Source organism: Scyliorhinus torazame, chromosome 1 (assembly GCF_047496885.1).
Source record: "Scyliorhinus torazame isolate Kashiwa2021f chromosome 1, sScyTor2.1, whole genome shotgun sequence".
In the NCBI taxonomy this organism is placed as follows: Eukaryota; Metazoa; Chordata; class Chondrichthyes; order Carcharhiniformes; family Scyliorhinidae; genus Scyliorhinus; species Scyliorhinus torazame.
In genome coordinates, this window is record NC_092707.1 from 32,674,061 (window position 1) to 32,688,581 (window position 14,521).

The 14,521-nt window shown below is 48.8% G+C and overlaps 1 protein-coding gene across 1 annotated transcript in view; it reads left to right on the forward strand.

Moving 5' to 3' along the window:
* Nucleotides 1-8,119: 8,119 nt before the first annotated feature.
* LOC140395490 (sodium- and chloride-dependent GABA transporter 1-like) overlaps nt 8,120-14,521 on the forward strand; it is a 159,673-nt gene continuing 153,271 nt past the window's right edge. The window contains exon 1 of the mRNA XM_072483339.1: nt 8,120-8,453. Coding sequence (XP_072339440.1) covers nt 8,216-8,453 — 238 coding nt within the window. The 5' untranslated portion in view covers nt 8,120-8,215. The remainder of the gene's footprint in view (nt 8,454-14,521) is intronic.

Here is a 14,521-nt window from a genome sequence, read left to right on the forward strand (position 1 = left end):
GACAACGTCACCATCTGCGGCCATGACCAGCAAGACCACGATGCCAACCTTGCCAAATTTCTCCACACCGACACTCTCCTCAACCTCACCTACAACAAGGAGAAGTGCGTGTTTAGCACGACCCGCTTAGCCATCCTCGGCTATGTTGTCCAGAACGGAGTTCTGGGGCCCGATCCCGACCGCATGCGCCCCCTCATGGAGCTTCCCCTCCCCCACTGCCCCAAGGCCCTCAAACGCTGCCTGGGGTTCTTCTCGTACTAAGCCCAGTGGGTCCCAAACTATGCGGACAAGGCCCGCCCACTCATACAGTCCACACACTTTCCCCTGGCGGCCGAGGCACAGCAGGCCTTCGCCCGTATCAGAGCCGATATCGCCAAGGCCGGGATGCACTCAGTAGACGAGACACTGCCCTTTCAAGTAGAGAGCGACGCATCAGATGTCGCCCTAGCCGCCATCCTCAATCAGGCAGACCCGTGGCATTCTTCTCCCGCACACTTCATGCCTCAGAAATTCGGCACTCATCCGTCGAAAAAAAGGCCCAAGCTATTGTTGAGGCTGTGTGGCACTAGAGGCATTACCTGGCCAGCAGGAGATTCACCCTCCTCACTGACCAACCGTCAAAGACCGGCAAGATCAAAGACAATAAAATCTTGAGGTGGAGGATCGAGCTCTCCACCTATAATTACGGGATTTTGTATCGCCCCAGCAAACTCAACGAGGTACATGTGCCAGCGCACAAGTAGATTGACTCTGGGCCCTGCACGACAGCCTTTGTCACCCGGGAGTCACACGGTTGTACCATTTTGTCAAGGCTCGCAGTCAGCCCTACTCCGTCGAGGAAGTACGGACAATCACCAGGGACTGCCAGGTCTGTGCGGAGTGCAAGCTGCACTTCTACCAGCCGGACCGTGCGTGCCTGGTGAAGGCCTCCCGCCCCTTTGAACGCCTCAGCGTGGATTTCAAAGGGCCCCTCCCCTCCACCGACCAAAACACGGATATTCTCAGTGTGGTCGATGAGTACGCCAGATTCCCCTTCGCCATCCCATGCCCCGATCTGACGTCTGCCACCGTCATCATAGCCCTAAACACTATCTTCGCCCTGTTTGGTTTCCCCGCCTACATCCACAGTGACAGGGGATCTTCATTCATGAGCGATGAGCTGCGTCAGTTCCTGCTCAGCAGGGGTATCGCCTCCAGCAGGACGACCAGCTATAACCCCCGGGGAAACGGGCAGGTAGAGAGGGAGAACGGTACGGTATGGAGGGCCGTCCAACTGGCCCTACGGTCCAGGAACCTCCCAGCCTCTTGCTGGCAGGAGGTCCTCCCTGATGCACTACACTCCATTCGATCACTACTGTGCAGCGCCACTAACAACACACCCCATGAACGTCTTTTTGCCTTCCCCAGGAAGTCCACATCTGGGGTGTCGCTCCTGACTTGGCTCGCAGCTCCAGGACCAGTCCTGCTCCGTAGGCACGACCAACTCCACAAGGCGGACCCATTGGTGGAGAGGGTGCAATTGCTCCATGCGAACCCCCAGTATGCCTACGTGGCGTACACCGACGGCCGCCAGGATACTGTCTCCCTCAGGGACCTGGCACCAGCAGGTTCCACACACACACACCCCTCTGGCCCGGCGCCACCCTCCCCTCCCCCGGTGCTCCCAGCATTAATCCCACCAGGACCATTCCTCCTTCCCCTGCCCACGCCCGAGGATGAAGTGGATTTCGGCACGCTCCCGGAGTCACCGAACATCGGGCCAGCATTGACATCGCCAGCATCGACATCGCCGCCACCGCTACGTCGCTCCCAGCGGAACATCAACGCACCGGTCCGATTAAACCTCTAACTTTAACCGGACTTCAAAAGACATTTTTTTTCTGCTCAAGTACTGTAAATATAGATTCATTCCTGCATATAGTTCTCCACCACCCCCGCCGGACTCACTTTTAACAGGGGGTAAATGTGGTAAACCACTGTTGCACCTGTATTAGGTGATGTAAGGTAGGACCTGTACTACAGGTTCTTCGGTCGTCCCTGCCCGCTGGCTCCACCCAGTAGGCGGAGTATAAATATGCGTGTCCTCCATTCAGCAGCCATTTCACCAGCTGCTGTGGGAGGCCACACATCTTAGAGCAATAAAGCCTCAGTTGTATCCAACTCTAGTCTTTGTTCAATTGATCGTGCATCATCCCCGTAACCCAATAACCCCACCTAAGCTTTTTTGACACTAAGGGCAATTTATCATGGCCAATCCACCTAACCTGCACATCTTTGGACTGTGGGAGGAAACCGGAGCACCTGGAGGAAACCCACGCAGACAAGGGGAGAACGTGCAGATTCCGCACAGACAGTGTCCCAGCAGGGAATCAAACCTGTAACCCTGGAGCAGTGAAGCAACTGTGCTAAACACTGTGCTACCGTGTCACCCATAAAATGAGGCTGGAGAAGAAGTAATGGGGAACATAAATGTCAGAGGAACTGAATAGGTACTTTGCATCAGTCTTCATGGCGGAAGACACCAATGGCATAACCTCAGGGGGCAGAGGTGAGTGTAGTTTCCTTTACCAAGGATAAGGTGCTGTGGAAGCTGGAAGATTTGAAGGTGGATAAATCACCCGACCAGATGGGCTATACCCCAGGTTCTGAAGGTGATAACTGAGGAGATTGTGGAGGCATTGGTGGTGATCTGTCAGGAAAGTCAGGAGGAAGGGAGGGTCCCAGAGAACTGAAAAATAGCTATTGCAATACCCTGTAAGGGAGGGAGGCAGAAGACAGGAAATCATAGGCCGGTTAGCCTGACTTTGGTCATTGGTAAACATTTAGAGTCCATTAGAGGATGAGAAGGGTGATTTAATAATGGGAGATGAGGAAATGGCTGAGGAACTGAACAGGATTTTTGGGTCGGTCTTCACAGTGGAAGACACAAATAACATGCCAGTGACTGATGGAAATGAGGCTTTGACAGGTGAGAACCTTGAGATGATTTTTATCACTAAGTAGGTCGTGATGGGCAAGCTAATGGGGCTAAAGGTAGACAGGTCTCCTGGCCGTGATGGAATACATCCCAGAGTGATAAAAGAGATGATTAGGGAAATGGCAAATGCACTAATGATAATTTACCAAAATTCACTACACTCTGGGGTGGTTAGCACAGGGCTAAATCGCTGGCTTTGAAAGCAGACCAAGGCAGGCCAGCAGCACGGTTCAATTCCCGTAACAGCCTCCCCGAACAGGCGCCGGAATGTGGCGACTAGGGGCTTTTCACAGTAACTTCATTGAAGCCTACTTGTGACAATAAGCGATTTTCATTCATTCATTCATTGTCCTGGTGGATTGGAAATTAGCAAACGTGACAGCACTGTTTAAAAAAGGAGGTAGGCAGAAAGCGGGTAATTATAGGCCAGTTAGCTTAACTTCGGTAGTAGGGAAGATTCTGGAATCTATCATCAAGGAAGAAGTAGCGAGGTATCTGGATGGAAATTGTCCCATTGGGCAGACGCAGCATGGGTTCCTAAAGGGCAGGTCGTGCCTAACTAATTTAGTGGAATTTTTTGAGGACATTAACAATGCGGTAGATAACGGGGAGCCAATGGATGTGGTATATCTGGATTTCCAGAAAGCCTTTGACAAGGTGCCACACAAAAGGTTGCTGCATAAGATAAAGATGCATGGCATTAAGGGTAAAGTAGTAGCATGGATAGAGGATTGGTTAATTAATAGAAAGCAAAGAGTGGGGATTAATGGGTGTTTCTCTGGTTGGCAATCAGTAGCTAGTGGTGTCCCTCAGGGATCAGTGTTGGACCCACAATTGTTCAGAATTTACATAGATGATTTGGAGTTGGGGACCAAGGGCAATGTGTCCAAGTTTGCAGACGACACTAAGATGAGTGGTAAAGCAAAAAGTGCAGAGGATACCGGAAGTCTGCAGAGGGATTTGGATAGGTTAAGTGAATGGGCTAGGGTCTGGCAGACGGAATACAATGTTGACAAATGTGAGGTTATCCATTTTGGTAGGAATAACAGCAAAAGGGATTATTATTTAAATGATAAAATATTAAAACATGCTGCTGTGCAGAGAGACCTGGGTGTGCTAGTGTATGAGTCGCAAAAAGTTGGTTTACAGGTGCAACAGGTGATTAAGAAGACAAATGGAATTTTTGTCCTTCATTGCTAGAGGGATGGAGTTTAAGACTAGGGAGGTAATGCTGCAATTGTATAAGGTGTTAGTGAGGCCACACCTGGAGTATTGTGTTCAGTTTTGGTCTCCTTACCTGAGAAAGGACGTACTGGCGCTGGAGGGTGTGCAGAGGAGATTCACTAGGTTAACCCCAGAGCTGAAGGGGTTGGATTACGAGGAGAGGTTGAGTAGACTGGGACTGTACTCGTTGGAATTTAGAAGGAAGAGGGGGGGATCTTATAGAAACATATAAAATTATGAAGGGAATAGATAGGATAGATGCGGGCAGGTTGTTTCCACTGGCGAGTGAAAGCAGAACGAGGGGGCATAGCCTCAAAATAAGGGGAAGTAGATTTAGGACTGAGTTTAGGATTTGTGAGTTCACCCAAAGGGTTGTGAATCTACGGAATTCCTTGCCCAGTGAAGCAGTAGAGGCTCCTTCATTAAATGTTTTTCAGATAAAGATAGATAGTATTTTGAAGAATAAAGGGATTAAGGGTTATGGTGTTCGGGCCGGAAAGTGGAGCTGAGTCCACAAAAGATCAGCCATGATCTCATTGAATGGTGGAACAGGCTCGAGGGGCCAGATGGCCTACCCCTGCTCCTAGTTCTTATGTTCTTACGTTCTTATTATTAAGGATGAGATTGCAGAGTACTTGGACGTGAATGGTAAATAGGGCTGAGTCAACACGACTTCGTAAAGGAGAGGTCACGCCTGACAAATCTGTTAGGAGCTCTTGAGGAGGGGGCGGTGCGGTGGCGCAGTGGTTAACACTGCTGCCTCCGGCACTGAGGACCCGGGTTGGAATCCCGGCCCTGGGTCACTGTCCGTGTGGAGTTGGCACATTCTCCCCGTGTCTGCGTGGGTTTCACTCCTACAACCCAAAAATGTGCTGGTTTGGTGGATTGGCCACACCAAATTTCCCCTTAATTGAAAAAAGAAAATAATTGGGTACTCTAAATTTATTTTAAAAAGGATTTCTTTGAGGAGGTAACGAGGACGTTAGACAAAGGAGAGCCAGTGGACATGATCTATTTGGATTTCCAGAAGGCCTAAGGTGCCTTATAGGAGGCTGCTAAATAAGATAAGAGCCCATGGTGTTAGGGACTAGGTACTGGCATGGATAGAGGATTGGCTGACTGGCAGAAGGTAGAGAGTAGGGATAGAGGTGTCTTCTTCAGGATGGCAGCCGGTGACTGGCAGTGTTCTGCACAGGTCAGTGTTGGGACCACAGCTATTCGCAATTTACATGAACGATCTGGAAGAAGGAACTGAGGACATTCTTGCTAAGTTTTCAGATGATACAAATATATGTAGAGGGACAGGTTGTGTTGAGGAAGCAAAGAAGATGCAGAAGGACCTGGACAGGCTAGGAGGTTGTATTCCATCTGCCACTTCTTTGCACAATGTGGAAAAGTGTGAGGTTTTTGCACTTTGCTCGGAAGAATAGAGGCATAGATTATTTTCTAAATGGGGAAAGGCTTCGGAAATCTGAAGCACAAAGGGACTTAGGAGTCCTAGTTCAAGATTCCTTTGAAGTTAGCATGCAGGTTCAGTTGGAAATTAGGAAGACAAATGCAAATTTGGCATTCATTTTGAGAGGGCTACAATACACGAGTAGGAATGTACTGCTGAGACTGTATAAGGCTCTGGTCAGATCCCCTTTTGGAAAATTGTGAGCAGTTTTGGGCCCCGTATCCAAGGGATGATATGCTGGCCTTTCAGGGGGTCTAGAGCAGGTTCACAAGAATGATCCCTGGAATGAAGGGCTTGTCATATGAGGAGCAGTTGTGGACTCTGGGTCTGTACTCGATGGAGTTTAGAAGATGAGGGGGACCTTATTGGAACTTATAGAATAATGAGAGGCTTAGCTATGAGTGGACACCTGGAGAAGATGTTTCCACTAGTAGGAGAGACTAGAACCTGAGGGCACAGCCTCCGATGGAAAAACTGAAATGAGGAGGAATTTCTTCAGGCAGAAGAAATCTGTGGAGGCCAAGTCACAAGTGTCTTCAAGACAGTTGGGTATGTTTTTGATAATTGGACCGGGGTTACAGAGAGAAGGCAGGAGAAAGGTTTCTCATTCCCAATCAGCCATGATTGAATGGCGGAGCAGATTCGAAGGGCCGAATGGCTTAATTCTGTTCCTATGTCTTATGGTCTTGCAGTTTTGAAGTCTCTGAAGTGAGGCTTGAATCCACTTTGTGTTCTGACTCCTGAGGCAAGAGTCCTACCATGGAGCCAAGGTTCAAGAAACTGGCCTTTGAGACAAAACTGGTCAAGTGGCAGAGATTGTATGCATTGTGTAACCCAAATGTAATGAAATACACATACATCAAGAACAACTTGTATATGTTGAAACAGTAAACATAATTAAACATCCCAACACACTTAAAACAAAATATAAGCCACATAAGGATATGTTTCCAAAAATCTGTCAAAGAGATGGGTATTAAAGAGCGTGTTAAAGGAGGAGAGCAAGGTGAAGAGGTTAGGGAGAAAATGCCAGTGCTTAGGGCCTAAGCAGTTGAAGGGGGGGGGGGGGCGGTGCAATGTTGGAGTGAGTAAAATTGATGATGCTGAAAAGGCCAGATCAGGGATAAGAATTTTAAAATCAAGATGTTTCTTGTTTGAGCAGTAGCCAATGTAAGTCATTAAGCACAGGGATGGTGGTGAACGGGACTTGCTTCAGTTAAGATAGAACATAGATAGAATGTGGGAGGCCAGCCAGGAGTGGATTGAAAAAGTCAAGTCTAGAGCAAAGGCATAAATGATGGTTTTAGCAGCAGATAAGCTGAGACATGGAAAAGGTTGGTCAAGGTTATGGAGGCGGAGTTAGGCAGTCTTGTGATGGTTGAAATGTGAGGTCATCTCGGTGTCAATTATGATACCAGATTGCAAACAGACTGGTTCAGTCTCAGACTGTTGTCAGTGAGGGATGGAGTTGGTGTCTGGGGCAAAGAAGGTCAAAACTATGGCTTCAGTCTTCCTAATATTTAATTGGGGAGTTTTTCAGTTAGAAAAATGTACACAATCAATAACAGCATGGCAGCCTGACTATGGCCTCTTCTGCAACTATGTTTCTGGAAAAGGAGGTGCAGCTGTATGTAGCACGGTAGCACAGTAGTTAGCACTTTTGGTTCACAGCTCCAGGGTCCCAGGTTCGATTCCCGGTGTGGGTCACTGCCTGTGCGGAGTCTGCACGTTCTCCCTGTGCCTGTGTGGGTTTCCTCTGGATGCTCTGGTTTCCTCCCACAAGTCCCGAAAGACGTGGGGCGAGATTCTCCCCTACCCAGCAGGGCGGGGGGTCCCGGCGCCGAGGAGTGGTGTGAACCACTCCGGAGTCGGGCCGCCCCAAAGGTGCTGAACCCTCCGCACCTTCAGGGGCTAGGCCGGCCCAGGAGTGGTTTGCGCCGTGTCGGCCGGTGGGGAAGGGGCTTGGCACCACGCCAACTGGTGCCGAAGGGCCTCCGCCGGCGCATGCGCAGGGGGGGGGGGCTCTTCTCCGCGTCGGCCATCACGGATGACCAGAGCAGCGGACGCGGAGGAATAGAGTGCCTCCATGGCACAGGCCCGCCCGTGGATGAGTGGGCCCCGATCGCGGGCCAGGCCACCATGGGGGCATCTCCCGGGGCCAGATCCGCCCGCGCCCCAACCCCGAGGACCCTGGTCGCAGAAATGCTTGATCGGGGATCAATGGTTTGATGTTTTGCCATAATTGTAACTTGCCACTTGTTAACATCTGGATGTCAAACGACATTAACATCAGAGAAGTTAACAGTAAGGCTGTTTAAAGTTCAAGAGTAGTGTGGCTATCTGATTATTTCAGCAGAAAGACATAGAGGCTCCCCTGAGCCCCTCCCTCACGATCAAGTGATTGGGCAGGAGGTATTGATGAAGTGTGGGGCTGAAAGGAGGAGTTGCGAGAGGAAATTGATGTATAAAAGCCGGTGAGAGCTCTGAGGTTTACAGCGTGTCAGGCTCTCCGCCCCTCGAGGCTGCTGCTGAGTCACTGACACGGAACAACAGACACAATGGGTCACGGAGCCCAGAATACGGACGAAGGGGCCATGGTGGCGGAGGCAGTGAGACTGCAGCCGGACAGGGGAGCGGAGGCTCCGTCTCAACAGCTCCCCTGGTCGCCCTCCACCCCCCGGCGAGGCAGAGGGACGTGGAGCCGCCAGCTCGAGTTCACGCTGGCCTGTGTGGGCAACGCGGTGGGGCTGGGAAACGTCTGGAGGTTCCCGTATCTGTGTTACAGGAGCGGGGGAGGTAAGCGGCAGGAGCTTGGCTAACGGATAAGCTTTCTGGGGATGGCGAATAAGAGCCTGTATTGCTTTTCGATGCCTCAAAGGAAACTGCTCCATGCTTCACCTACTCTTCATGCGCTTCACAAGATGCAGAGCAGGCTGGAAGCCAGCGGGGTTTGAATATAATTTTTAAATAAGAGGGAAATAGCCAGATGCAAAATAAATGCTGGAGAGAATGTACATGGGCCCAGTGCTATAGGACTAAAGGACATCATTTTCAGACTTGGAGCTTAGACCAGCAGAGCGCTTTATACATGAGGGTTTTGAGTTGGTGTATTAGAGGAAACATGGGAGTGGAAAGAAGATAGCAATGAGACTTTCTATGGGACAACGTGTTTAATTACGATCATCGGAAATAGGAACAGGAGTAAACCAATTCGGCCCATCGATCCACTTTCCTACCTATCCTTCAAGTGCCTTGTTGATCAAAAATCTGATTCAGTTTGCCTTGAGAATATATATATATGTATGTTTCTGGAATCTACCTGTCATTCACTTGAGGAAGGAGCAGTGCTCTGAAAGCTATAGTGATTTGAAACAAACCTGTTGGACTTTAACCTGGTGTTGTAAGACTGCTTACCCCAGACTGTAAGACTGTGCACACCCCAGTCCAACGACGGCATCTCCACATCTTGCTATAAAGGCCAACATTTGATTTACTTACCGAGGTGCATGCTTACTGACTTCCTGTGATGCATATCTGTGGACCCTCCACTGTGTAAAGGTGCTGGTTTAGCACAGTGGGCTAAACAGCTGGCTTGTAATGCCGAACAAGGCCAGCAGTGCAGATTCAATTCTTGTACCGGCCTCCCTGAACAGGTGGTGGAATGTGGCGACTAGGGGTTTTCACAGTAACTTCATTGATGCCTACTTGTGATAAGCTGTTGTTGTTGTTATTATTCTGCAGTAACTCTAATTAACATTTGTTCAGTCTTTCTATTCTGCTGCCAGAACCAGCAACCTCACATTTTTCCACGTATGCTCCCTCTGCCAGATTTTTGCCCACTCGCTTAACCTGTCTACCCCTCCCTTTTATTCTCCTTGGAACTTTATTTCCTTACTAGCTTTGTATCATCAGCAAAGGCTCTGCCTTCATCCAAATTATTAACATGAATCAGAAATAGCTGAGGTCCCAACACTGATCCTTGTGGCACTCGACTCGTTACAGTTTGCCAACCTGCAAATGACCATTAATTCCAACTCCTCCCTGTATTGTTGGGAAATGGTCATTACAGGCCTGGAGTGGGGAAGTCTGAATCAAATTGGTCAACCTGAACCAGGTTCTAGAGCAGTGTTTTTCAATTTTTTTTTTTAACCCAGCCAGCCGACCGTTGCGGCCCAGCATTTTCACTTTCACTTACCTTTTTAATGCGACAGGTGCGCCTGCTTGGTCCTCAAGATTTTACTTGCTTTGCCACAGCGCCAGGGTACAAGGTTCGATTCCTGGCTTGGGTCACTGTTTGTGCTGAGTCTGCACGTTCTCCTTGTGTCTGAGTGGGTTTCCTCCGGGTGCTCCGGTTTCATCCCACAAGTCCGAAACACATGCTGTTAGGTGAATTGGATGTTCTGAATTCTCCCTCCGTGTACATGAACAGGGGCTGGAATGTGGCGACTAGGGGCTTTTCACAATAACCTCACTGCAGTGTTAATGTAAGCCTACTTGTTACAATAACAATTATTCAATGTTACATTTGTGTATGGGTTGTTCATCAGAGGTCCTGGAGATCGCACCAGCACTGCTTTGTCCTGTTGTGGACTCTCCTGAGCAGCTCACACCACCACTGCTTTGTCCTGTTGTGGACCCTCCTGAACAGCTCACACCACCACTGCTTTGTCCTGTTGTGGACTCTCCTGAACAGCTCACACCACCACTGCTTTGTCCTGTAGTGGACTCTCCTGAACAGCTCACACCAACACTGCTTTGTCCTGTTGTGGACCCTCCTGAACAGATCACACCACCACTGCTTTGTCCTGTTGTGGACCCTCCTGAACAGCTCACACCACCACTGCTTTGTCCTGTAGTGGACTCTCCTGAACAGCACACACCACCACTGCTTTGTCCTGTTGTGGACCCTCCTGAACAGCTCACACCACCACTGCTTTGTCCTGTTGTGGATTCTCCTGAACAGCTCACACCACCACTGCTTTGTCCTGTTGTGGATTCTCCTGAACAGCTCACACCACCACTGCTTTGTCCTGTTGTGGACCCTCCTGAACAGCTCACACCACCACTGCTTTGTCCTGTTGTGGATTCTCCTGAACAGCTCACACCAGCACTGCTTTGTCCTGTTGTGGACCCTCCTGAACAGCTCACACCACCACTGCTTTGTCCTGTTGTGGATTCTCCTGAGCCACTCTCTCCAGCAGGTTTTGTTGTGAGTTCCTGGCCTGTTTGTGTCTCTGGACCTCTTTTCTTATTACAATCCATTTTAAATGTTACCCTCCCATTACATTGCTTGTTTGCTGCTGACAAAATCGAGGAATCCTAATCGCGCCCAGCACATAATGTCAGTATTCGAACGCGTGACTTGCTCACTGCTGCTTCAGACGAGAAGACTGCATTGAATTTTTTTTTTTTCAAACTTCCCCTGGGTCAGCATGCTGATGTCAGGAGGAGGTGGTGTTTCTTGCTGGACTCTGGGCCTGCACACTGTTGAGCGGGCATGCATGCGCAGCGTGCCCACACCACATTCTGAAAGCCAGTCGCGGCAGTCATTTAAAAAAACTGCTGCTGTGCATTAATTCCCGCAATCGGTTGGATGGCTCCGCGACCCTCCCGACAATCTAATAGGGCCAAATGTCTATTGTGGCAAAGTTAAACATCTACTCCTCTAGTACAGTCATTTTCAAAGCCGTGGTCGACTTTGAAAATGACTGTACTAGAGGAGTAGATGGTTAACTTTGCCACAGTAGACATTTTGGCCCTAATTAGATTGTCCTGGACTTGCCAGTCCTGGACTCTGTCAAGAGAGTCCATTAAATGAGTGAGCTGACTGTATTGAAATTGACCACAGGCTGCATGCAGATTATGTAATACCTTGGTTTTTTTTCTCCATTCTACAAATTAGTTGCACTGGTTCGCTCAGTTAAGAAGGTCCGTTTTAAATGAAACATTTTTCCCCCCTCTCCATCAAGGGTTTTGCGAGAATAAATGAAGAGAACCAGTTGCCACTGGCAGGAGAGTTTTAAAATCAGATACCCTTATAAGATCATTGGCGAAAGAACCGGGGGGGTTGGGGAGGAGAGTTGAAGCAATTATCTGAAATACCCTGCCTGAAAGGCCTGAAATTAAATGGTAACTTTTCAAAAGGAAAATTGGACAAATACTAAAAGGACAAAATTGCAGGAACAAAAAGAGTGGATGGACTAATTTGACTGCATTTTCAAAGTGACCATGGGCCAAGTGACCTCCTCCTCCTGTACCCCATGATTCAAAGATCTTGCTGAAATTCCCACTGACCATTAATATCCTCTGTTAATCTTTATGCACCTGTACTGCCAGTAACACTTTAATAAAAAAAAAAGTTTGATGTTGCTTACATAGAAAAGAAAATGGACACTACCTGTCCATTGGTGTCCTGAGATTTTCCCTTCCCATCAGATTTGCGTTTACTCCTCCGTTTCATGATGTTGTTCTGGAAACTGTTTCTGATTAACAACCAGTTGCAAAATTATCTTCCTCACACTTTCCCACAACAGATTTTGTTGTTTCATTGTTTTGATCACCATCAGATGAATACGTATTTTTTTCCTCCCTTTATTCAAGTCATTTTCTGGATAGTCCACAGTCTTAACACATTCATACACTTTGTTTGAAAAATGGAACCTCCTTTTTCCACAATTTCATCAAAATATTTTTTTTTTAAATTTTTATTTTATAATTCTTTTCCAAGCTTGTTAATCTTTTCAGCCAGTGAGTTCAATTGCCTTTGTTTCTGAGTCTGTGGAAGCTCAACTCCATGTAATAATTCCATTCGTTCTGGAATTTTCCCTCCATAGTTACGAACTGCTCCTTGGACTCTTTTCCTTCCTTATCGACTTTGGACCTGCTCTTCCATACTCCACATCTCATCCTTTTTTTTATGGCTCTTCATATTGCATCGGAACTCTTAAGTTCCATGGTCTTTAATTTGGCATTCGAGCAACTATACTGATTCATCAGCAATTTCCTTTTCCTGTAGACACTTTTCAAGATAGTTAGACTCCCGGGGCGGGATTCTCGTGTTCACACCGTCGTGTTTTACGACGGCGTGAACGGGCCGCTACCGGGATTAATTCTGGCCCCTATGGGTGGCCAGCACGGTGCTGGAGCAGCTCACGCCGCTCCAGCTGCCAATCCCGGCGTGAACTGGGCGCTGCGGGATCCACGCATGCGTGGTGGCCTCCTTCAACGCGCCGGCCCTGACGCAGCAGGGCTACAGGGGCGGCATGTAGGAAGAGTCTGGCCCGCCGATCGGTGGGCCCCGATCGAGGAGGGCCGGGCCGCATCAGAGGCCCCCCCCACCCCCCCACCCCCCCCCCCCCCCCCCCCCCCCAGCCGCCACCCGATCTTTCCGCGCAGAGTTCCCACCGGCTGCAAGCAGGTGTGGACGGTGCCGGTGGGACTCAGCATTTTAACTGTGATCGCTCAGCCCATCCCAGGCTGGAGAATCGCGTGGGGGCCGCATAGAGCGGTCCCCGACTGGCGCTGTGCCAAGCACGGCGGCGCCAATGGTGGCGATTCCGCTCCGCGGAGAACCGTGTGCTGCCGTTGGGGTCGCGGGGATTGCCCAGCCCAGGGCTGGGAGAAACCTGCCCCTGATATTTGAAATTTATTTGAAATTCATTTTAAGTTTTACTTGAAGGCTGATCTTTGTTGAATTTGCTTCTACAAGTTTGTCATTTACATGGTTCAAGTGTCCTACTTTCTGTGACTGACACTTGCATGTTCTTTTGTGTGTGAACATTTGTTCTCTTTACACTTTTCCTTCAATTGCTTGTTATCGGCAAAAAACCTTCTGCATTTGGCCATATTAATTTTGGGGAATTTGGTAAGATCACGATCAAGTAACTGCTGCAACACTGTATAATTCTTTCCCTGGTGGTCTAATGGTTAGGATTTCACTACCATTATATCATTGAATCCCTACAGTGCAGAAGGAGGCCAATCGGCCCATCGAGTCTGTATCGATCCTCTGAAAAAGCACCCTACCTAGGCCCAATTCCCACTAAGCCTTGTAACCCCACCTAGGGACAATTTGGCATTTCCAATCCACTTAACCACATCTTTGGACTGTGGGAGGAAGCCTGAGCACCTGGAGGAAACCCCCCACAGACACGGAAGTATGGGAAAACTCCACTGACAGTACCCCGAGGTCTGAATTGAACGTGAGTCCCTGGTGCTGTGAAGCAGTGCTAGCCACCGTGCCGCCCCTAATGAGTTCTCCCAGTGAGCCAGAGAAGACACCGCAAAGAGTGAGTTTGGGTATTTGAATCTAGGTGGGAAATGAATCAAATCCGTATGCCAGCTCCTTTTACATTTCAGGAGTTTAAATGAATCTAGAATTGTGCAGTGTAGGGTAACCAGGGCTGCCCCACCCACTCACATAACTGGTTGGTAATTAAGTGTCAGTCACTTTTAATCTACCTTGATCTAAAAGCAGGTGGGGGAGGGGAGTCAACTCAGGCCAATTTAAAAAGAGCAACTTGTAACTCACTCCTGAGTTCTCCCAGTGAGCTAGATAAGACACAGCTAAGAGTGAGTTTGGGAATTTTTATCCAGGTGGGATTTCAAAGCTGGGTGGGGAGGAGGTGCTTTTTATCCCTGGTAAGTAGTTTTTCTGTTTTCTTTTTCTTTTCATTGGTATATTTTTTTTTTTTTTTTCTTGGTTGTTTTTTCCCCCCGGAAATTGTAGTTATTGAAGTTACCCAAAGGTTTAAGGCATGGCAGGAGATCTCAGACCCGTGTCATGCTCCTCGTGTGCGATGTGGGAGCTCAGGGACACGTCCACTGTCCCTCGCTCCTTCACGTGCAAGAAGTGTGTCCAGTTG